Here is a 25,717-nt window from a genome sequence, read left to right as displayed (position 1 = left end):
TTGGCGGTGTCCTCGTATGAGCACTCTGATGGCCATAGCAGGTCCGATATGAGATATCTCAAAGTGTGTCGGCCGTTACACACTCAGATGCAGCTGAGAGAAGCGAAAGTCTCGGTAGCCGTCGCTGTTTTTACTGGACTGGTTTTCAGCTGGCCAGCGCCTGTCATATACGGAGTCAGAACAGTCGAAACGAAAATACCGGGAATTGTGGGAGAAAATTGTGACAGCTTGGACGGAATTATTTTTCTAACCTATCACGTGATACTAGCAGTAGCGTTGGTGATTTTCACCGCAGCGCTGGCGGTTCTATACGGGATGGTGGGCATGGCGGCTAAGAGACACAAGCGCTATATGAGGCGAATCTCCGACGTGGAAATCTCTGGAAGGAAGAAGACTTCAGTTTCGTCCTTAGAAAGTTCAACAACGTGTGATGTGAGCCTGTCTTACTTAGACGTCGCTCAACCTCAACCTCAACCTCAACCTCAACCTAAGCCTTACCCTCAACCTCCTACACAACAAAAGCAGAAGGGTGTTCATAAAATTAAAAACAAAACAACAGTGATAGGTTTTACTGTTACATTAGTTTTCGTGGTGAGCTTTTTGCCGTTTATTTCGCTCATGGCGGTGGGAGCGTTTGTGAAAAACTTTGACTACGATTTAAAGGGCGGATCACTTGTTGCGTACAATGTATTCGTGCGCTCCTATTTTATAAATAGTGCGGCAAATCCTTTCATCTATGGAGTGCTGAACATTCGGTTTCGAGATGAGAGCGTCACATTGTTGAAGAAAATGTTGTGTTGTTTAAAACTGATTTTTCCTAGTGCGCAGCCGACACCGTGACATTAAACACACTGACAAGGGGCGGATCAAGAAATGTGTAACGGTGGTGCAAATTTAAGTATTTTTGTAAAGTAGTTTTGATTATTACAGGTTTTTTTATTTTTAAATTACATATTGCGTACAGCTTCTTTTCAAGTACGTATCTCTGGAACAAAACACAAAGTGGCTCGGTATTATGTCGGTGGGATTGACAATCGGTCTACTGAGGCTGGCTTAAGGGACTTTCTTAAAGAAAATGGAATTAAGCTCACCTTTGTGAGATTTTTCAACAGAGAAAACAGAAAAACAGCGTCTGCACAAATTAATGTGATATTCGAACATCGTGCTATAGTCGAACGTGAAGATTTCTGGCCTTATGGCATTTATATTAAACAATGGCTTCCAAAGCAAAAGTTTTTAAACCAATTCAACAACAACATTGAAAATGGCTCAGTCGATTATTTATATTATGTGTTGGAACTGCCGGGGTGTAATGTCAGGAACACCCTATTTAGTTAAGTGTCTAAAGAAGCATGATATAGACGTCTGTGGAATTAGTGAGCACCATCTGAGGGAATACAACAGTAATGTTTTAAACACCAGTGACGCTAATTACATGGCATTTACGACATGTGCCACTGAAACAGATCCCTCGCTTTGCCGAATATTTAACAAAGGAGGAGTAGCTTTACTGATAAGAACATATTTGAACCAATGTACTAACGCAATACCTATTGAGAGTGATAGAATTACTGGCATAGAAATTACGCTCAATGATTCCACAATCATATATATCTTCTGTGCCTATCTACCTGCATCTAATTTATCTAACGATTTATTTCACGAGTGCTTAGACTTGTTAGACGAACTGTACACTGCGTACAGTTCAAAAGGTACTGTTATTATTATTGGCAACCTTAATGTTAAAATAGCTGGAGCAAAATCTATTTTTGTTACAAACCGAAGAAGTGATATGTTTCATACTTTTGTTTACTAAATATAATTTAGTTTCAGTTAACGTTCAAAGTTTTTGCAAGGGCCCTTCTCATACATACGAAATCCTATACAGGGGGGGTCCATCTTCTGTTATTGACCACATTCTAGTTCCCCGATGATTTAATTCCATATGTTCAAAACGCGCTAGTTGAAGATGAGAGTGAGCTTTTGCTTTCTGATCATAAGCAGTAATATGTCCATTTCATTAAATAATTTAAATAAAAATACAATTTCAGACCACAAGAAAAACCTTCTTGGGAAAAGGCAGGCGCCTCAATCTGTTAAATGATTACACTTTCGCGGTTTTCCGATATATTATGGCCAATTAAAATACCAAGCCAAAGTAGCGACAACAAATGACACACTGCAATTTAACAATAACATAGTACAAGTATTGTCTCAAGCAGCCAAAAAAAACCCATTCCTAATACAAAATATAATAAACATGCAAACCGTACTGGTCTGTATCTGTTAAAGAATGCCATGCCCAGATATGTCTTATCATAGAGGTTTGTGGATAAATGAGGGCAGACCCACGTGGAATGCAGTTTGAAACGGTTTAGATTATAAAAAAAGCAAAAGATAAATTCCGCATGACTCTCCAAAATGCTTATTCAATGATGAAACAGAATTATATAATTCATTAGACGCAGCTTTGCGATGTTGCCAAAAACCCCCACAAGACACTATGGAGTGTACTTCGAAATAAAAAAAGAAGTAGCTATATCAGGTCCCTATCAGTTTCCAAGAAAATAATTACTCACCCTGCAGAAGTTTGTAACGAAATGGCTGATCATTTTAGCAAAGTGTTTTCTGACGAATCAGTTGATAACTTCGACAACAATTTTAATTTAATTTTAGAAGCCAAAGTATCAGCATTTAAAGCGAATGCAGTCTTATCTGACGAAGTTTTGTCTATTTCTCCTAATTTAGTTAGCAACATATGCTCTAAGCTTCCAAACAATAAATCGTGTGACCTAGATGGAATATTTTACGAACATATTAAATATGGAGGTTCATATCTCTTCTTCTGTCAAAGGACCCAACAAGTCCAAACTGAGTCCGGATTCCTACAGAGGGATTACTCTTTTACTTGTAATTTTTAAAATCTTTGAAAAGGTTCTAGAATCACTAATGCCATCACTTTCCTCTTCAGTAAATTATCCAAATAATCATTAATGTGGTTTCCAAAAAGGTCTTTCAAGCATTGATGCTTCTTTTGTGGTACAAGAAACTGTAAATCACTATAAGGAGCGTAATGACGGCACTTGCATAGCCTTTTTGGATAGTTCAAAAGCCTTTGATACAGTTTGGCATACAGGGTTATTGTATAAATTATCTGAAATTGGAATCCCTCCTAAGGTATGGCTCATCCTGGATAGAAATTACAACAACGCAAATCGTGTGTTTTTGTAAACAATACCTTTTCGCATTATTTCAAACAGCAGAGAGGGCTTTGTCAAGGTAGCATACTTTCACCAAAATTGTACGTTTTATATATAAATGATCTTCTAAACAAGTTAAGCCATTCAAAGAAAGGTTCTATGATCCTAGATGTCCACGTTTCATGCCCTACACAGGCCGATGATATTGCTGTTATCTCCCCTACAACTGGCAATATGCAAACTATGCTATTAATCTGCCAACAAATTAGTCTGAAATGGAGATTTACGTTTTCAATGCTAAAAAGTCAGATGATTAATTTTTGTAAAGAGACGGACCCACATCTCCTTTTATATGGGAAACACATACCCTGTACGCATTCTATAAAACATGTTGGTATCATTTTAAATAAGCATCTAACTAACTGGGACCGGACGTTACAAGCATGTAAAACAGTCAAATCTACAAGTATGATACTATTACAATCAGGGTGCCACCCACACGGACTGAATCCAACCACTAGTTTGAAGTTAGTCAACTCTTTGTGCTTATCTAAAGCACTTTACGGCTGTGAACTATGGAACACCATTACTGAGACGAGTTATTGGCTTTAGAAAGGGCCTTTAGATTTGCAGTAAAAAGGACATGAACAGTTATTTGTTTAGGGTTAGTCGGTACCATTTCAACTGAAGCCAGAATAGATATCCATAAATTAAATTTTCTTCATTTCCTTCACTGTCCTGCATGGAGTTTACCCTACAAGATTATAACAAGTAGGTTACTATGTTTTAAGAACCAGTGTGTTCCCGTTCCGGTTGGTTTTGCAAGAGACATACACAGGATACTTGGTAAATATAAATTGATTACATATTTAAATAACTTTTATAAAACTTCCACATTTCCTCGCAAACAAATTTGGAAAAGAATAGTTAATAAAAGTGTTTTTGAGTATGAGGAAGCAAAATGGAAATCACACATTTCTTCAACTCCAGACATTAATCACTTCCTGCAAATTCATCCAGACTTAAAAATGCACAACGCTTGGAAAATATCTCATTCCACTCCTTTACTAAAGGAACAGGCCCATCATGTCATTAGTGTTTGCGCTTCGTGGAGACCACAGTCATCCCAAGGATTGTGCACTCTGATCTTCTTGTACATGTTATAAATTACTGTCAGTATTTATCAGAAATTAGAGACAGGTTTTTGGTGTTCTCTCCTTGATATTGGTCCAATAGAGCTAAGAACTGAATTGCATAATCTCTCTGACGATAAATTTATCGTACAGCTATTATCTTGTAATTCTCCAATTAATGTTGACGAAGATACCGCAAAATTGTATAGTGAAGTTGTTATTCACTTCATCTACTTGTTAAGTAAAATATATTTTAAAGCATTACTAACTAATTAAATATTTGCATACTGCAGATATTACTATATGTACACCTCAGTGTGTGTCTGTGAGTACGTGTGTGAGTGTGTTATATAACTTGTTTCTCATAATCCTGTAATTGTTTCTGACGTTTACCTTGATTTTCAATAACTTGTCTTTTTTTGTGCTACTTTCTTGTACTATTAATGCTACTGTAACTCTCTTTAAGAGGAATAAAGAATTGCTTTGCATCAATTGCTGCCACATTCTACGCCTTAGGTGTGAAATCTAGCTCACGAGGTCGACTCCTCGCCTTATGTGCTTGGGTCGCGGGATCAAACCCTCACAGTGGACTCTTTCTTGCTCCCAACACCAGTGCCCCACGACTAGTATACCAATGTCTGTGCCATGTGCTGTCGTTTTGTCTACAAGTACAGTACCACTACCCAGGTAGGTAGATACACCCTCGCTGATACGTATGCGGGAGGACTGCCACTCCGGGGACTTTTCCTATACTTTTAAAACTACAGAACTCCAAACGTAACTTGTAAATACAAAAATCAGTTAGATACTAGATTAATTATGTCTAAAATATATAGTTTCTCGAAATTTCAAAGTACTTTATTTTGACGACTATTTCATGGTGGAGGACGCAGCCCAGTGTTATAGCGCTCGCCTGATGCGCAGTCGGTCTAGGATCGATCCCAGTCGGTGGGCCCATTGGGCTATTCCTCGTTCTAACCTATGCACCACGACTGGTATATCAAAGGACATGGTATGTGCTATCCTGTCTGTTGAATGGTGCATATAAAAGATCCCTTGCTACTAATTGAACAATGTAGCGTGTTTCCTGTCTCAAACTATGTAACAAATTACAAAATGTTTCACATCCAATAGCCGATGATTACTAAATCAGTGTGTTCTATCAGTGTTGTCAAACCAGAAACAATTTAACTTTGACGTCGATTCATATTTCCGTGTCGATGTTTAATTTGTACATTGTTGACCAGCGCACATCCCAAAACCCGACACGTAGATCGGCCACACAGATATCATCCCAGGGTTTAAACCTGCTGAATGAATGAACACTGAACAGATCTCTAGATTTTCTCAGATGATTTGGCAAGAGATTCAAAGTAACGGCTTCTTAATGTTACACACCGCCAATCACGTCTGCAGGCATTTCAATATGATTTCTATGTCATAATAATAATAATAAATTATAGTCGGTGAAGTATAGGATAATGAGATAAAGGAATACGTGACTGCTATTATTAGTAAGTACAATCTCTTCGAACTTAACTTCCAAGAAAAACAACGATTAAAAATAAAACACAAGGTTGACCATGAACACGAGTTATATACCCTTGTGCCAGCGCACCGTCTCATGTTGTTGTTATATGCCCTTGTGTCAGCGCACCGTCTCATGTTGTTGTTATATAAGTAGCAGCATATCACTTGCACCTGCACAGTTCTTATCATGTAGGAATAAAATGACAGGTAACTTTAACGCAATAGCTTATTTAAATACTACACAGAGGTCAAGCTACTTGTAATCATCAAAGGCATTTTAGTAGTTTATATTATTTGTTAAACGAAGAACTATTCTGTAAGCCGGACTATGTTAAAGGGACATTCCTGAGTTTGCTGCATTGTAAGATGTTTCTGACTAATAAAATAGTTCTACGATTAAACTTATAAATGAAATATATTTTCTTCTTTAGAATATCAGTGTCCGTATATTCAATGTGTTTCTGGTCGTCTTAATATTTGTAAGAAGCCCAAACTGGATTTTGTCTTCGAATAATTTCGTACGTACGAAAAAATAATATTTTAGAAAATAAAAAGAAATTTAACCCAGTACAAATATTAGAACGATCAGAAACACGTTGAATGTAAAGCTACTAATATTTTATGCAGAAAAATATATATGTAATTACATCTTAAAAATTGCAGCAAACTCAGGAATGTCCCTTTAAGTTGCAGTAGCAAGTACCCAATACGACAGACAGAGTATTGTTGTGTCTCAGCACGCCCTTGAAGGTGATCGACCCCACAACATATCGAATCCCAGGCTAGAGTTCGATCACCCTGCGATATGCCAACCAGACAATCCCCAAATCATTTAACCTGATTTCACATGTGTTAAGGAAAAACCCAGCATTGATGTAACAGCCCTTTGTTAAAACACCTCTTCGATTATACATTGTGCGTAGATACGGCTTTTACCACAATAACGGGGGGGGGTGAGACGTAGCCCAGTGGTAAAGCGCTCGCTTGATGTACGGTCAGTTTGGGATCGATCACCGTCTGTGGGCCCATTCGGCTATTTCTCGCCCCCAGGACTGGTACATCAAAGGCCGTGATATGTCCTCTCCTGTCTATGGGATGGTGCATATAAAAGATCCCGTGCTGCTAATGAAGTGGCGACAGCGATTTTCTTCCCTCAATATCTGTGTGGACCGTAACCATATGTCCGACGCCATATAACCGTAAATAAAATGTGTTGAGTGCGTCATTAAATAAACCATTTCCTTCCTTCCTTTACCACAATAACTGTTTAATCGTCGGGGTCATGTGTCTGTTTAACACACCCTGTACTGTAACACACGTCTTTGATCGTAGTTAGATGTGGTAGACAGATAACTGTATTCAATACCCTTAAGTCAAATGTCTATGAAAAGAACTTCAGAATGAATGCATAACGCTAACTTGAGCCGTCTTTAGTACGTCGACAATAGACATTCATAAACTGAAGGGAGATTAAGTCCCGTTTGAGATCAACCGTGCGATGTTGTATTGTGGACACAGCCCGAGTCATATTGTAGTTATCGTATGATCTGTGGGATATTTGTAAACGCTAGATACTAATTCCATAAACGACCATTTACGGCAATGTTCTCGAGTACCAAAGGCAGACATCGGGTCGACGTAAGAAGGCGTGGAAGAAAGGTAAGCAGTGTTCGTGGAAGAAAGGTAAGCAGTGTTCGTGGAAGAAAGGTAAGCAGTGTTCGTGGAAGAAAGGTAAGCAGTGTTCGTTACGATACCTTAAAGGAAACACAGAAAGAAAGAAATGTTTCATTTAACGACGCACTCAACACATTTTATTTACGGTTATATGGCGTCAGATATATGGTTCAGGACCACACAGATGTTGAGAGGAAACTCGCTGTCGCCACTTCATGGGCTACTCTTTTCGATTACCAGCAAAGGATCTTTTATTTACACTTTCCACAGGCAGGATAGCACAAACCATGGTCTTTGTTGAACCAGTTATGGATCACTGGTCGGTGCAAGTGGTTTACACCTACTCATTGAGTTTTGCGGAGCACTCACTCAGGGTTTGGAGTCGGTATCTGGATTAAAAATCCCATGTCTCGACTGGGATCCGAACCCAGTACCTACCAGCCTGTAGACCGATGACCTAACCACGACGCCACCGAGGCCGGTATACCTTAAAGACGCAGACTCTAGTTTCAACCCATGGAAGCGAACACTACGTTTAGTTAATCTACAAACCTGCAACACGTTTGGATAAGATTATTACAGAGAGAAACTAAAGTCTGTGTTGGTTAAACCGGAAAATACCGTCCTAAAATAGACTAGAGCTTGTCTCGATAACCGTTACTTCTCAGACGAACGTGCGTTTTTAGAAATGAATTTTGGGGTATTACAAAAACCTGGATTAGCAGAACGACTTCGGGCGTCGTAAATGAATATTCTAACTACTAAAATGTAAGTACTTCTAATTTAGGTGGCAGCGGGTTTCCCCTCGTGTTATGTGTGTGGTGCTTAACCATATATCCGACGCCATAATAACAATAATAATATTTTTATTTGTCAGAAAAATGTGTTATACAGTACAAAACATTGGTTTTGAATTTCTTTTAAAACATTTTACAACATAACAAACAAAGACCATGAATAGAACACTTAACGAATATTAAAATATTTATACTACTAATAATTGCAATTATTATAATTATTATAATTTTATGTTTTTATAAATATATATATTTTATGCGACACTCCTCATTCTACCTGGTTATTTCTGAGTAATGAATTAATACATCGTTACAGTATTGGATATGATTATGCCTTTTATATATTTTATTTCTAACCTCGAGACTATTGTAGCGATATTTTGCCACATGATTATCTATTAAGCCTTTAGCGGTTAATAAAAAAAATACATTTATGATCAGCAGACATTGAAGTTCACTGCAACTGAAGAAATTACTTTATAAAGCCCATTCCTGTAATCAGAATATAATGGACATTCCGAAATAATGCTTCTTATCGTCTACGAAATCAATATTATATGGTTGTTTGTTTGTTTGTTTGTTTTTTGTTGTTGGGGTGGGGGATTTTTGTTGTTGTTTTTTTTTTTTTTTTTTTTTTTTTTTTTTTACAAAATGGGCGAATACGTTGTTTGGCAGTATTTAACTATCTTCCCTTTTTAACCATAAGGCAGTGGCCGCTATCATTGCGAGTCGGTATTTTGTTGTTGCTCCATTTTTATTTCAAGATAATTTTCAAAAAAATTGTTTTTAATTTTGCAATAACTGGGCGCTGCATATTAAGCATGGTACGAAGGTAAGCAGTCCCACAATTATCGCGCAACCCAAAGTTTTTGTTTAATTTGGGAAATTTCTCACTTACTAGGTGGTGCAGTGAGTGCATATTTTAGGTATAATATTTGAAAAATATTCTAAATGAATGAAACGAAAAATTGTTTCCCATTGTCATCTAATTTGATATAATCCAAATGTGATGAATGCGTCTTTGAATAAAACATTCCTTCCTTCGTTCTGTTTAAAGGGATATTAAACCAGCCTCCATTTCGTAAATTGTCACGAAGTTTAGCGAGTGACAATGAAAATTATTTCAATAGGGACATAAACATGTTACGAAATGGTAGCGAGTTTAATACCTTATTTATTACCTTATTACCCACAATCGATGTTAATTTCTATCACCCAACTCGTTTGGTTCGCGTTCCAGTAAGGTTGTAATCGATGATGTAAAAGTGTTACGTTTCACTTGGCATAACGCCAAACGGGACGTATCACTTTGATATGTACCAAGATATTGTTAACCATATGGGTCATAAATATAGGCCTAGATACCAATACCAAATCAGTTTTACATAGCCAAGTAAGGTTCAGGTGTATTCATTCTAGGCACCACCTAGTTTCGTGCCTATATCCATTTAAGGTTCAAGCACGCTGCCTTAGGCACACGCCTTGGCTATTTGACATGTGTGTCCAGATCATAGGTTGCTGGTTATAACGTCGCCCCGGTAATGTTTCGTATTACACAGATTTCCAAGTTTAGGTCTAGTTAAGGTACTGTTAGGGGCCGTTTTCCATGTGTGTCATTGTTTTTTTTACGCATCGCGGGCGCGGCTACTAATTAATAAAAACCAGGCGTCGTTCGTTATATGGAAATATGGGCGGGATGTAGCCCAGTGGTGAAAGCGCTCGCCTGATGCGCGGTCGATCACAAATCGATCTCCGTCGGTGGCCCATTGAGCTATTTCTCGTTCCAGACAGTGCACACGTATAACAAAGGTATGTGCTATTCTGTCTGTGGGACGGCGCATATGAAAGATACCCACTGATATATGTAAGAATTTCCAAATATTTGACACCTATCCAATAGCCTATGATTGATTAATAAAACAATGTGCTCTAGTGGTGTCGTTAAACAAAACAAACTTTAAAATGGAAATATTGCTATTGACGACCATAAAATTAATTTTTATATAAAAAAAAAATTCAATTCGCGTTCTTCACACTCTTCATTTATATATAAGTTTTTTCCAATAGCAACACCGTGAGTGCACATTCCAGTGAGTGCGCATTTGCATTTCAGTGTGTGCGCATTTCCAAGCTTCAGATAGTGAAAAAACAGCCGAACGCTACAGCAGTAAAATGTACGTCACTCTCGCTGTACCGAGTTGGAAAATAAGTTTGTTATGACATCCATTTACGGAACAAAAAAGAAAGAAAAAAAGCAATGAAATATTTTAGTAACCCAGTGCTCTTCGCCGTTACGAGTCACACAGTTCTCAGATAATGAACAACTACACACACAACTATTGTATATTATACACACACATACACAACCAGCAATACTCGCAGTACCAAAATCTGCAATAGTACCAGTACCAAGACCGATAAATAACAAACACGAACTATGTTATGTATCAGCGACAAATAGGTGTGTGTCTGTGTGTGTGTGTCTCTCTCTCTCTCTCTCCTCCTCTCTCTCTCTCTCTCTCTCTCTCTCTCTCTCTCTCTCTCTCTCTGTGTGTGTGTGTGTGTGTGTGTCTCTCTCTAGTGTGTGTATACACACACACACACACACACTCGGACACACGCACGCACTGACAAACATAAACACACACACATACACATACACACACAACACACACACACAAAAACACACATATACACAACACACAAACACACACAGGCACGCATACACATGCACACACACACGCACGCACGCACACACACACACACTAAATACACCATATATTAATCGTATTGTCAACTGTATTCTGTCTAGTTGTGTACTATGTTGTCGGGAGATGTCAACAGTGATTACGCCCTGATTACCTCTCTCAGATAGTAGTCCGGGAATGACACATTGTCCGCGTGTCACTGTTGACAAACGGCTGCCATTATATCTGCAATGGCTTCACAGTTGGCCAGTTCACCGTCAGATAACAACCCGTATAGACAGGACAGTTGTTAATTGTACATATACGAAAGATACGATTCAAGACTACGCTTCGTCCACGATCTCTGGCGTCAGTCTGGGCACTGGTATACACGCTACAGTACAACATAGTGAGTACAGTATAGTACACTGTAGTGTAGTACAGTATAGTAAAGTGTAGTATAGTACAGTATAGTAAAGTGTAGTATAATATACTACGGTCAAGAGTATAGATCAGCACAGAATAGTAGAAGACAGTACCTTATTGTGTAGTACAGTACAGTATAATATGGTACAGTATATTATAATATATTACAGTATATTATAGAACAGTATAGTATAACACAGTATAGTACAGTGTAATATAGTATAGTACAGTAAAGTGCACTTATATTATATCACAGTACAGTACAGCATTGTACGGTCTAAAATAGTACGGTATCGTATAGTGTAATAACGTACACATGTAAAATATAGTATAGTACAGTATAGTACCGAAATGTGCAGTATAGTGTATCACAGTACAGTACAGTACAGTACAGTACAGTATTGTACGGTCTAAAATAGTACGGTATCGTATAGTGTAATATAGTACTCTAAGTACACATGTAAAATATAGTATAGTACAGTATAATACCGAAAGGTGCAGTACAGTACAGTATAATATAGTATAGTACAATGCAGTGTAGTCCGCAACATTGCCAGTGTAGTGCATTGTAGTGTAGTACAAAACAGTACAATATAGTACATATACAGAACTTCACATACGTTGTTTTCGCTTCCTGTTTATTGCACTCGTTTATTTTGCGCAAGAATATATACCACGAGGCCAGGTAGCGGTCGAGAGGTATGTTCGTTCGTAAAATAACGTATGTGAAGTTCTGTATATATTACACACCTTCTTTTATGTTTTACAAAAACAGTGTTATAATTTAACGTCCTAACAACACTTTGTCAAATCTATGATCAAAACTCCTGTCATTGATTTGCTTGATGTTAAGAATCATACTCTGTGGTAGCCTTGTGTAATGTTTCAAATACGATCTGACGTAATTTGTAAATCATATATGACGTCAGTAAATAAAAGGCGAATTCCCCATTTAAAAGTTCCGGTCCGGTCCGGTCCGGGAGAGAGAGAGAGAGAGAGAGAGAGAGAGAGAGAGAGAGAGAGAGAGAGAGGAGAGAGAGAGAGAGAGGGAGAGAGAGAGAGAGAGAGAGAGAGAGAGAGAGAGACAGAGACAGAGAAAGAGAGGGGGGGTAGTGTAGTGGCTCCCACTTACCCAGTGAGCTCTTAAATGTGCAGACTCTAGTTTCAACACGTAAAAATGAACACTGAATTTAGTTAATTTACAAACCTGTAACTCATTTGGATAAAGTTACAACAGAGTGCAAGAAGAGTCTGTGATGTAAAAATGAACACTGAATTTAGTTAATTTACAAACCTGTAACTCATTTGGATAAAGTTACAACAGAGTGCAAGAAGAGTCTGTGATGTAAAAATGAACACTGAATTTAGTTAATTTACAAACCTGTAACTCATTTGGATAAAGTTACAACAGAGTGCAAGAAGAGTCTGTGATGTAAAAATGAACACTGAATTTAGTTAATTTACAAACCTGTAACTCATTTGGATAAAGTTACAACAGAGTGAAAGAAGAGTCTGTGATGTAAAAATGAACACTGAATTTAGTTAATTTACAAACCTGTAACTCATTTGGATAAAATTACAACAGAGTGAAAGAAGAGTCTTTGACGTTGAAACCGAACAAAATTCTTAAAAATAGACTAGAACTCAAATTAATACCTGTTACTTCTCGGACGCACGTGCGTTTTTTAAAATATCTCCTTTTTTGTATTAGAAACACCAGGATGACCAGAAACACATCGGTTGTACGGAAATGGATAATCTAAAGAATAAAATATAAGTAATGTTTGATTCCAGAGATTATAAACGGCTCTAATAGTGACAAAATATGCTGTAGTGTTTAAACACTAGGGTATGTCCCTTTAAAGCGCTATCTGAGTGGGTACCGAGATGCGAACTTAGGATGTTCTAGCCTCAAGTCCACCGTGTTAACCACTTCACAGATATATACCAAACATTATAGTGCTTTGTTCATAAATAAAAGTTAAGTTTCTTTGGTGTTTAACGACACTGCTGGAACACATTGATTTACTAATCTATTGATTATTAAACTGGAACACATTGATTGACTAATCTATGAATATTAAACTGGAACACATTGATTTACTAATCTATGAATATTAAACTGGAAGACATTGATTTACTAATCTATTGATTATTAAACTGGAAGACATTGATTTACTAATCTATGAATATTAAACTGGAACACATTGATTTACTAATTTATGAATATTAAACTGGAAGACATTGATTTACTAATCTATGAATATTAAACTGGAACACATTGATTTACTAATTTATGAATATTAAACTGGAAGACATTGATTTACTAATCTATTGATTATTAAACTGGAAGACATTGATTTACTAATATATGAATATTAAACTGGAACACATTGATTTACTAATCTATTGATTATTAAACTGGAAGACATTGATTTACTAATCTATGAATATTAAACTGGAACACATTGATTTACTAATCTATGAATATTAAACTGGAACACATTGATTTACTAATCTATGAATATTAAACATTTCGTAATTCTGGTATTACAGTCTTAGAGACGAAACACGCTATTTTTTTCCATTAACAGCAAGGGGTTGTTTTTATATGAAACCATACCACAGGCAGGATATCACATACCAAGGCCTTTGTTATACCAGTCACTGTGCATTGGCTGGAACGAGAAATAGCCCAATGGGCCCATCGACGGGGATCGATCCCAAACCGATAGACAATACACACCACGGTCTTTATGACATTAGTTGTGGAATACTGGCTGGAATAACAAGTAGTCCAATAGGTCCGCCGATGGGATCGATCCTAGACCGACCGCGCATCAAGTGAGCGCTTTATCACTGGGCTACGTCACGCCCCTCTATTAATAGAGGCGTTCCATTACAGTAAAAGTGCCATCTTCTTTTAGATTGCGGGTTTTCGCAGGTTCGACTGTATTTACTTAGCGATCACATAAACGATCGTCAAACTGTATAATAACTAGGACGCGGTGTCCCAGACTCGTTACAGGAAATGTTCTCACAGATACATAGCCACGCGTTGTGTGACGTCCCCTTGTGTCTTACCTGCGTTCTGACTCACCTGTTTAATTAATACCTTCTGCAGGTACCTGTCGTGTGGGGGAAGATAAAACTGAACGAATCCTACTAAACAGTAGACTTCTAGAAATACACAGGAGTGTCTAGTCGTGACTGTGTGTGGAGTATATTACAGGTGAGATCAAAGTTAATTACACGATTTGCATTTGATCAGGTATGTTTTGTATTGTAATAACATAGACAGGAATGGAATATTTTGGCGACAGCTAGGATATTTGAAATTGCGGCTGTTTGGTGTCTAACATATGGTTATTCTGACTTATCGTGATATGAGAGAGAGAGAGAGAGAGAGAGAGAGAGAGAGAGAGAGAGAGAGAGAGAGAGAGAGAGAGAGAGAGAGAGAGAGAGAGGGGGGGGGGGGGAGAGACGGAGGGCAGGCAGGAGGGCAGGAGGGCAGGCAGGCAGGCAGGCAGGCAGGCAGGCAGGGTCACAGAGCCAAAGCAAACCCATTGCCACAAATTAGGCTACCCCTACCGAAAACAAGGGCGGAACGTAGCCCAGTGATAAAGCGCTCACTTGATGCGCGGTCGGTCTAGGATCGATCCCATCGGCGGACCCATTGGACTACTTCTTGTTCCAGCCAGTGTTCCACAACTAATGTCATAAAGACTGTGGTGTTTATTGGCGTGTCTGTGGGGTGCTGCTAATCAAAGAGTAGCCCATGGATTGGCAGCAGGTGGGTTTCTTCTCTAATAATCTCTGTGGTCCTAAACCATATGTCCACCTCCATATGACCTTTGTCAAAATGTGTTGAGTAAATAAAACATTTCTTATTTCTTCGTTGCCGGAAACCAGGAAGTGATATATTATGATTTTTTTTTTTTTTTTTGCCTTAGGCAGTACATACCACGACCTTTTGGCCAGTAGATCTGAGTAAAAGTGTTCTTCCAATGAGTGGGACCCTCACAACTAGCGTAAAGTATACAGCAGTATTACCTGTAACATCGACGTGTGTAACTACACACATTACACAGCCTGTTCCTGTCTTACACGTGTGTAACTACGTACATTTACAAAGCCTGTTTATGTCTTACACGTGTGTAACTATATACATTTACACAGCCTGTTTATGTCTTACACGCGTGTAACTACATACATTTACACAGCCTGTTCCTGTCTTACACGCGTGTAACTACAGACATTTACAAAGCCTGTTTATGTCTTACACGTGTGTAACTATATACATTTACAAAGCCTGTTTATGTCTTACACGCGTGTAACTACATACATTTACACAGCCTGTTCCTGTCTTACACGCGTGTAACTACATACATTTACACAGCCTGTTCCTGTCTTACACGTGTGTAATTACAGACATTTACAAAGCCTGTTTATGTCTTACACGTGTGTAACTATATACATTTACAAAGCCTGTTTATGTCTTACACGCGTGTAACTACACACATTACACAGCCTGTTCCTGTCTTACACGCGTGTAACTACACACATTACACAGCCTGTCCCTGTCTTACACGCGTGTAACTACACACATTACACAGCCTGTTCCTGTCTTACACGCATGTAACTACACACATTACACAGCCTGTTCCTGTCTTACACGCGTGTAACTACATACATCTACACAGCCTGTTCCTGTCTTACACGCGTGTATCTACACACATTACACAGCCTGTTCCTGTCTTACACGCGTGTATCTACACACATTACACAGCCTGTTCCTGTCTTACACGTGTGTATCTACATACAATTACAGGTATGGTCGAGCAGAGCGGGGGCGGGGGGGGGGGGGTAGAGCGGGGGAAGGACGGGGTCTCTGAATCGAAAATATTATTGATAATAAATCTTATTGTTGGTAGTAACCCTCCCCCCCCCCCCCCCCCCCCCCCGAGACTCGGGCGTTATGCGTCCTCGAACTTAGTCAGCCCGCCCTCCCTTCTAATGTCTATTTGCTGCTACCATGTCTGATTTCCAGTGTTTAGACACCTGTGTTTAAGAAAAACAGGCTTCGTAAATTCGGCCCTTTGTGTTTGAATAAATACCTGTATTGATTAATATGTACAGTGTGTGTTCTAGTACCAGCGCGGTAAGCTACACGACAAAGGTATATCATATTCCCAGTGTTTGGTAACAGGTAGTGCTGCGATGTAATAAAACAGTTGATTATAATATATAAGGAGTATATAATTAATTCAGTGTATTAAATTGTTATCATTTGTGCCGTAACATACATGATTCTTTTGTGTTCTAACACCCCTCACCCCCTCACCCCCACCAAGATCGCTATTCTTAAACGTGTTGTATCGTAAAAATAAAATGGTTGATTTATTCAACAACTGAAGGGCGTATTCGTGTATAAACTCACTCAGCGTGTATGAAGACAGTGAGAAATTATGTGGAGCATCACAAAACAGAAATACGTCTTAGCGTATTTATACAACACAGTAAGTTCTCCATCAGGGGAAATACAGGGGTGAAATATCATACATGATAAATTAGTACACTATATTGAAATGTTTTGCGTAGAATTAACATAAGCTTATGTTTGACATGCAATGGTATCATATCTCATCTGTAAATATCCTCACTGTATTCTTTCTTTCTTTCTTCCTCTCCATTCCCCTCTCTCTCTCTCTCTCTCTCTCTCTCTCTCTCTCTCTCTCTCTCTCTCTCTCTCTCTCTCTATATATATATATATATATATATATATATATATATATATTCTCTCATTATCTCTTCCATTTTTTTTCATTTCCTTTCTGTTCCGTTTATCTATTAGATATTTATTTATAGATATTAATTTACGACATGTGTCTTTTGACTGTATAAAATTCATCTGTATTTGTAGAGGTTTTATATAGGCTTTCTCCGTTTGGCCGCATACAGGATGATAAATAAAATAAATATTGTTTAAACTGGAAGTCGATATTCTAACGGGGCGGAGATTTCGAGATTTGGGAGGGTGGGGAGGGGGGGTCAGACAAACTTCCATACCCTCTATAGGAACTTCGTGTTTGACCTGCAAACTCGGGTGTATTTGTAATAATGTTTAAGCATTGAGAACATGTCATCCAGCTTTGCTGTTAATTAATTCACCAGAAAATTTGGGTAGTTTTTTTGTTGTTGTTGCTGATATTTGTCATGTCCACTTCAGAAACAGGAGCGCCCCCCCCCCCCCCCTCCCCACTACCCAGTGCTTGAGAAACATACGCCTAGTAGTGAACACCACCCACCCACCTCATCTACCGTCTCGGGGCATCTTTATTTTGGGAGCTCGGATTACTTGCATTCGACAAATTCAAGACCGGCCTCGGTGGCGTCGTGGTAGGCCATCGGTCTACAGGCTGGTAGGTACTGGGTTCGGATCCCAGTCGAGGCATGGGATTTTTAATCCAGATACCGACTCCAAACCCTGAGTGAGTGCTCCGTAAGGCTCAATGGGTAGGTTTAAACCACTAGCACCGACCAGTGATCCATAACTGGTTCAACAAAGGCCATGGTTTGTGCTATCCTGCTTGTGGGAAGCGCAAATAAAATATCCCTTGCTGCTAATCGTAAGAGTAGCCCATATAGTGGCGACAGCGGGTTTCCTCTCAAAATCTGTGTGGTCCTTAACCATATGTCTGACGCCATATAACCGTAAATAAAATGTGTTGAGTGCGTTGTTAAATAAAACATTTCTTTCTTTCGACAAATTCAAATTGCTCTTTGACACCCCTTTACACAATCCTGAATCCGTCCTTGTCAATTTAATACGTTCTATCGTAGGCATACAAGCTCCCATTTTTTTTTTTTTTTTTTTTTTTTTTTTTTTTTTTTTGGGGGTGGGGGGGCAGGTTGGCTTTTGCTCCAATTAAACGAAAATGCCCGACTTCATTTTTGCAAACGAATCATTGCGCATTTTAAATTGATTACAACTTATTTTGAGGATAGAATTATGGAAATACATGGTCAAAAGGTATCAGGTTAGCACATTTTGCCCGAATATCTCTATAATTTTTGTCCGAATTTGACGTTTTGCTCCAGCATTAGGAAAGGGGAGGGGCAACTGTGCGCCGCCCCCTGTCTCGTACACTTATGCGTTCCATGGAAAAAAAGGAGGCGAAACGTGACAGCCAACAGTGAATATGCAGTGCTCAAGCTGTAGTGGTAGTTTGCGTTACTAGGTGTTCATTGAAGTTCAGGCACAATTTTTTTGTCTTAACGGCTAATGGCCTAGTTCATGTTTTAAACGTGTTAAGCTTCTGTTTTAGTTAATTTTAATACAATCACTGAATTCAATGATTACGACAATGAAAAAAAAAAAAAAAAATTATTTAAAAAAACCAAAACAACTTATGACAACCACTACCTACCTTACTGATTGTCCATCATGCATCTTGCTCAAATCGTGAATCTGTCGTCAAAACAAATATTGATTCGTTGATTCGGTTTATCAGCGTACCATCCGTTAGTCTTATGAGCTGTATCATCTGACTCGTAATCATCCGCGTACCATCCGTTAGTCTTATGAGCTGTATCATCTGACTCGTAATCATCCGCGTACCATCCGTTAGTCTTATGAGCTGTATCATCTGACTCGTAATCATCCGCGTACCATCCGTTAGTCTTATGAGCTGTATCATCTGACTCGTAATCATCCGCGTACCATCCGTTAGTCTTATGAGCTGTATCATCTGACTCGTAATCATCAGCGTACCATCCGTTAGTCTTATGAGCTGTATCATCTGACTCGTAATCCACTAATCTTCTCTAAAAGATCTTGTTACAAGTACCTTTTCTTTCTGTCCCTCACTATGTGTTCCATTTTTCATGTCGCTTCTTTGTGTGTTCCATTGGAGAGTGGTAAACGTCTGTGTGACAGATATCATGTTAACACTGTTATCACTAGAGGTTCTGTTTCACTAATCTGTAGAAACCGTGATCGTATAGACATCGCCTTATGGCCCAAGTGTGTACCAGTGACATCTCGTGATAAGATAACATCTGACTGTATGGAGGCGCTCCTTACATTGAACGGTGTCGCAATTGTTAATGTTTTCTATTTTGTTTTTCTCACCTGTTTGATCTCAGGAAATGTATTCTGTAGACAGGTACTGTATAATGTGCATTATAACATAGACACAGAGTACAATACATTTCGTTTCAACTTATGTTTGTGCTTATATCGAATTAAGGTTCAAGCACGCTGTCCTGGACACACACCTCAGCTATCTGGGCTGTCTGTTCAGGACAGTGGGCTAGTTGTTAGTTGGTTAGTGATTAGTGAGAGAGAAGAGGATGTAGTGGCCTTACACCTACCCACACACCTCAGCTATCTGGGCTGTCTGTTCAGGACAGTGGGTTAGTTGTTAGTGATTAGTGAGAGAGAAGAGGGTGTAGTGGCCTTACACCTACCCACACACCTCAGCTATATGGGCTGTCTGTTCAGGACAGTGGGTTAGTTGTTAGTGATTAGTGAGAGAGAAGAGGGTGTAGTGGCCTTACACCTACCCACACACCTCAGCTATCTGGGCTGTCTGTTCAGGACAGTGGGTTAGTTGTTAGTGATTAGTGAGAGAGAAGAGGGCGTAGTGGCCTTACCCAATGAGCCATTAAGAACTTGCTCTGGGTTGGAGCCGGTACCAAGATGCGAACCCTGAGTACAATATAAAAAAGCAGTTTAATATAAAGATACAGTATAATATAAAAATACAGTATAATAAAAAAAATACAAAAAATACAGTATAATATAAAAATGCAGTGTAATACAAATGTGGTGTTTCGAATCAATTTTAATTGTTTGATATATAAGTATATTCGTTGGTGTGTCTTTGATTTCGTGAAATATGTTGTTATGGCCTGGTACTGTGATATATTTACCAACGTCGTGTGGTTGCGCTGTATTAACTCGCTGTATAATCGTGTGTGTGTGTTCTGTCAGGTGCACAATGTAACTCAGGTATGGTCTGGTGTGTGTTGGGTTGTAGGGTCCACCATTTTATCATATAATATCTGACATTTTCAGTGCAATCAAAGTATGTGATATTTTTCAGATCACATACTTTGAGAATTTGATAACTTTGCAAATTAATCAAGGTCACGGCACACATACTAACCAAACACATAACCATGTTATTAATGTAAAGCTCTTGGAAATAAAAAGTGAATTCTATTTTCCAACTATTTACTATTTTATTAACACGAAATTCATACTCAACATTAGCGGAATCCCTATGGTGGTTCGGCTTTTTCCGTCAATAGCCGAATAAGAGAATGACAATGTTACAATCATTAATACAATTTATATTAATTTTTTGCATTAAATGTCAATACCAACTAGAAACATTTTGAATTCACTATAAACATATAACGTAAGTAATTTCAATAACTTTTAACCTGTAATAAAAATGTCTGAAGCGACCTATTTTGTATGGTATAATTTATATGTGAAGCGGTTGGTGTATGAATATTTAATATTTAATTTTGAGTGCGTGAAAATTTCATGTGTTAATAGATTTGACATGGAGAAAGTGGTTTCAATGTTTCCGGAAATGGATGAAACAGGTGTGTCGCGAGTTTCTGTGTTTACTGGCCTTGTAATTGTGGAAGTGGCGACAACACAGGATGGTTTTGGCGTGTGTGCGACACAAGTTTTCGTGAGATTTAACGTGTTTAAATTAAAATCTCCAAAACATTGTATAGGAACATCTGACATGTTACGATGTCTAACGCTGACACTTGGAAGTTTGACAGCAGACGATTACTGTTTGATGTCTAAAAATAGAATCTCAAGGAAATTCCTCGGGGATTCCTTTGTTGACATAATTCATAAAGTAGTTCCGGCTTTAAGCCAAAAATAGCGCTAAACTGAGATTCATGGTGCTATGAATGCCATTTTTTATCATCACGTGATACGAATTTGACCTATCCAAGGGTTTATAACAAAGGCATTTTTAGAGATTGGAATTATTACATTGTGATGTAAGGACATCCAAAATGATGTAATTCGAGTTTGACGTCATTTCCATTCAAAAAGACACCGCACCACTTATTCTTACGTCATTTGAATATCTAGTAATGGCGGACTGGAATTAAGGTTACGTGTACAGTTTACAAAAACACGTTGTATTAAGCTTGAGATTATATGATAAAGAGATTATTACCCTCGTGTTTTTCGGTATCGTCAATATCATATATTAGGAATAAAAATAATATATTGTGCTCGCCAGAGGCTCGCATAATACAATTTTTATTCCTAATATATGATATTAACGATACCGAAAAAAAATCTGGTAATAACCTCTATCTCTATGGACTCTGATTGTTACATCAAACGTCGTGGTATGTAATGTCATATCTAGTTTTGTTGCTGTTTCGGTATGGGTAGTTTATGTCGTGGCATAGGTGTCCTTCCCTACCATCTCTCTCTGTCTGTCTCTGTGTGTGTGTGTGTGTGTGTGTGTGTGTGTTTTTGTGTGTGTGTGTGTGTGTTTGTCTCTCTCTCTCTCTCTCTCTCTCTCTCTCTCTCTCTCTCTCTCTCTCTCTCTCTCTCTCTCTCTCTCTCTCTCTCTCTCTCTCTCTCTCTCTCTCTCTCTCTCTCTCAGCGAGTTTTAACGACCCAATGGGTAGATGTAAGGCCACTACGCCGACTTCTCTCTGATAAACAACTAACCACTTCCTAATCCTTTGTCCTGGACAGACAGTCCAGATAGCTCAGGCGTGTAACTAGGACAGCGTGCTTGAACCATAATTGGATATAAACACGAAAATAATTACAATGAAGTAATTAATTCAGTGTTGGAACTAATAGAAAGAAAGAGGCAATATTTCATTGGTGGATTTCAGCGGCGGGTATAGGGTCCGACGAACCGGATAGCATCTCTTTATATCTGTTTAATTAATTAAATATTATGAATGAGTACGAATGATTGGTTACCAGGAAATAATGTGCACTAACACTATATAATTATTGTTCCGTCAGCGCCCTGCTTTCTCACTCGAGGATGTATTCAAGTGTATTCTGTCCTTAGCGGAAATGTTCGAGTCCATTAGTGCAGTTAATATGATGTAGTTGTTTCTGTTTGATATTAGTAATGTTAACCAGACATATTCCCCTATTGCGCATCGTAATACCTTTTAACGAGGACCCTTGTGGCACGTAGCGTTGGATACTTAGTTTGATCTATAGTCTAATATTAATGGTTGTCCAGGACTGGGCATCTTATTGTTGATGATGTTGTTGTTGTCGTTGTTGTTGTGTTGGGTTTTCATGTCAGGTGTGTTTTTGTTTTGTTTTATTTTATTTTATTTTATTTTTTCCCCTTTATTTTGTTTGTTGTTTTCTTGTTGTGTTGTGTTGTTTTAGGTTCTTTGTGTTGTTGTTTTTCTTTGTTAGGTTTTTTTGTTGATGTCGGGGTTGGGGTTTTTTGGTGTTTTTATTTCATTGTTGTTGTTGGGTTTGGGGTTTTCTGGGAAGGGGGGTCCTTTGTGGGGTTGTTTTTCCTTTAGTGGGTTTGGTGGGGTCAGCTTGTAAGTTTGTTTAGGTGTGTGCTTGAGTGTGAATGTGTGTGTGGGGGGGGGGGGGGCTAAAATTATTTATTTATAATTTCAAGTGTCATTTGTTTTTATTTTTTTTACCAACAGAGGCATATTTTGTAACTGTTGAACTTTTCACATGTAATCGTGTAGTTATTAAAATATCTATCGCTTATTGATTTTCTAACACTTGTACCAAACTTTGTTATCAAACAGCAGCTTGGTCAGCAATGCCACTGTGTAGAATAAATGCATTTTTAATTGCAGCTTATTGGGCAACGTGAGTCATTACATATTTTTTCTTAGAAATATTTCTATTGGTAATTAAATGGTAATAAATTATTCCAATTCGACTCTGTATTGTGCAAAGATACGGCCCAGATCATGTGTTACGGTTTTGTCGTTCGGGTTTATATTTCATATTAATGTTTGTACTCATTGAGTTATTACTTTTCTTTTCTTTTTCAGAATTAGATGACAATAATAATATGGCGTTATCTCTTAAATATCGGCCATTTCCAGGAATAATATGTTTTGGAAGTCTCTATAACTAAAGACCGACAAACATGGCAGTTCAATCAGCAAAACACATTCCATTTGGATAACATACTAGTATGTCATTTGAAGTCGTGTCCATGATGTCATAAACCTCGTTTACACAGACAATCATTCATGACGTCATAAAACACGCAATCATCCGTGACGTCATAAACCTCAGTTACATAATCATTCATGATGCCATCAATCTCAGTTAACAGTACATTACTCCGTGACGTCATAAACCTTAGTTAAACAATCATCCCTGACGTCATAAACCTCAGCTACCTAGACCAATCATCCACCATGACGAGCCCACCACCAAACAATTCTACAGACTTGTATGAAATCAACGAAGGGATCGCCCAGACTCTTATCCCGGCCATGGCTTACGTTGGCTTCATGATGCTGTTTGGAGTTCTGGGAAACGTTCTCGTCTGTTTCGTCTTCATCAAGAAGATGAAGAGAGGGACCCAGAACTTCCTGATCACGAGTCTGGCGGTGTTTGACCTGCTCAGCTCCCTGTTGGCCATGCCCGTCGAGATAGCCGACATGAGATATTATTACACCTTTCACTCGGAGGTAGCCTGCAAGTTGCTACGCTTCATCAACGCCCTCTGTTGTCTATCCTCCATTGTGACCCTGCTAGCCATAGCGATCGACAGGTACCTGAAAGTGTGTCGACCTCTGGAAACTCAGATGAAACTCAGACAAGCCAAACTGTCGGTAGGTGTCGCTGTGTGCGCTGGACTGGCCTTCAGCTGGCCCGCGCTCGTCATTTACGGAATTCGAACAGTGCAAACGGAAGTGGTTGGAGTTCTGGGAAAGGACTGTTCTACGAGCGACAGTATGATAGACACTCTCTACCCTCTCGTGTACCACGCGGTGTTGGCCGTTGGATTCATAGCCTTCACTGTCGCACTGATAGTTCTCTACGGACTCATCTGTGTTTCGGCTAAGAAACATAAACGTTATATGGCCAGAACTTCCGACATCGGGAAATCAATTTCTGGAAAGAAACACACCTCGATGTCGTCATTAGAATGCTCAACGAGCAACGCTAGACTCTCCGACATCGACGACGTCCAGCCTCAACTTTCTAAAGATTCAACCAAACGGGAGACAACTCTAAGGCGTCGCCGAATGAAGGACAAGACGACTGTGATAGGATTCGTCGTCACTCTAGTTTTCGTGCTGAGCTTTTTGCCGTTTCTCTCGCTTGTCGGTGCGAGGTCGGTCTTCAAGAATTTTGACTACGATCTAAAGGGCGCGGCGATGGTGGCGTTCAATGTATTCATCCGCTCGTACTTTGTAAATAGTGCAGCAAACCCTATCATATATGGAGTATTGAACGTGCGGTTTCGTCAGGAGAGTATCGTTCTCTTTAAGAGGATGATGTGTTGTGCTAAATTCCAATCTTCCAGTTTGCAACAGACCTCGTCACAGTGAATAATAAACCGAATGTTGCGTACTACTCTTGCAGGTTCATAAAATAAGTTGTTACGAGCTCATGAATTATGCCATTATACGTTCATGAATTATGCTGATACTGGTTTATGAATTGTGTTGTAAATAATGCTGTGTCATCAGTTATGCTGATACAGATCCATGCATTATATGTTGTTAATATTCATGAACTATGCTGATGTAGGTTCATGAATTATGATATTATACATTGTGTATATTCACGAATTATGCTGACCAATACAGTCATGAATTGTGTTGTTTCATATTCATAAATTATGTTGACAAAGGTTTGTGGATTCTGTGATTCTTTGACGTGAGCACCACGAGTGAGCATTTCGAAAGTGAGAAATAAAGATGTTTCTACATTTCTTGTTGTGTTGCTGGATAAACAAGAGAGTAAAGTTTGTTTTATTTAACGACGCCACTAGAGCACATTGATTTTTATCTTATCATCGGCTATTGGACGTCAAACATATGGTCATTCTGACAGGTTTTTTTTAGAGAAAACCCGCTGTCGCTACATAGGCTACTCTTTTACGACAGGCAGCAAGGGATCTTTTATTTGCGCTTCCCACAGGCAGGATAGCACAAACCATGGCATTTGTTGAACCAGTTATGGATCACTGGTCGGTGTAAGTGGTTTACACCTACCCATTGAATCTTGCGGAGCACTC

The 25,717-nt window shown here is 38.7% G+C and overlaps 3 protein-coding genes across 3 annotated transcripts in view; 2 read left to right on the top strand and 1 right to left on the bottom strand.

Moving 5' to 3' along the window:
* The window catches only part of LOC121377661 (D(2) dopamine receptor-like), a 119,777-nt gene extending 100,088 nt beyond the window's left edge, over positions 1 to 19,689 (bottom strand). The window contains exon 1 of the mRNA XM_041505732.1: positions 18,878 to 19,689. The gene's annotated coding sequence lies outside the window, so the exon portion shown is untranslated. The remainder of the gene's footprint in view (positions 1 to 18,877) is intronic.
* Positions 49 to 840, top strand: LOC121377799. Its single transcript, XM_041505897.1, has one exon. It carries the CDS (start codon positions 49 to 51, stop codon positions 838 to 840), a length of 792 nt encoding a protein of 263 aa, XP_041361831.1.
* On the top strand, positions 14,501 to 25,330 carry LOC121377664 (orexin receptor type 1-like). Its single transcript, XM_041505735.1, has 2 exons — positions 14,501 to 14,679; positions 23,508 to 25,330. The coding sequence occupies exon 2, from the start codon at positions 23,883 to 23,885 to the stop codon at positions 25,023 to 25,025; it is 1,143 nt and encodes a 380-aa protein (XP_041361669.1). The 5' UTR covers positions 14,501 to 14,679; positions 23,508 to 23,882; the 3' UTR covers positions 25,026 to 25,330.
* Positions 25,331 to 25,717: the final 387 nt, after the last annotated feature.

The sequence above is a fragment of the Gigantopelta aegis genome, chromosome 7, assembly GCF_016097555.1.
Source record: "Gigantopelta aegis isolate Gae_Host chromosome 7, Gae_host_genome, whole genome shotgun sequence".
Classification (NCBI taxonomy): Eukaryota; Metazoa; Mollusca; class Gastropoda; order Neomphalida; family Peltospiridae; genus Gigantopelta; species Gigantopelta aegis.
The sequence above is the reverse complement of the archived record's forward strand: the minus strand, read 5'-3'. Positions and strand labels throughout refer to the sequence as shown.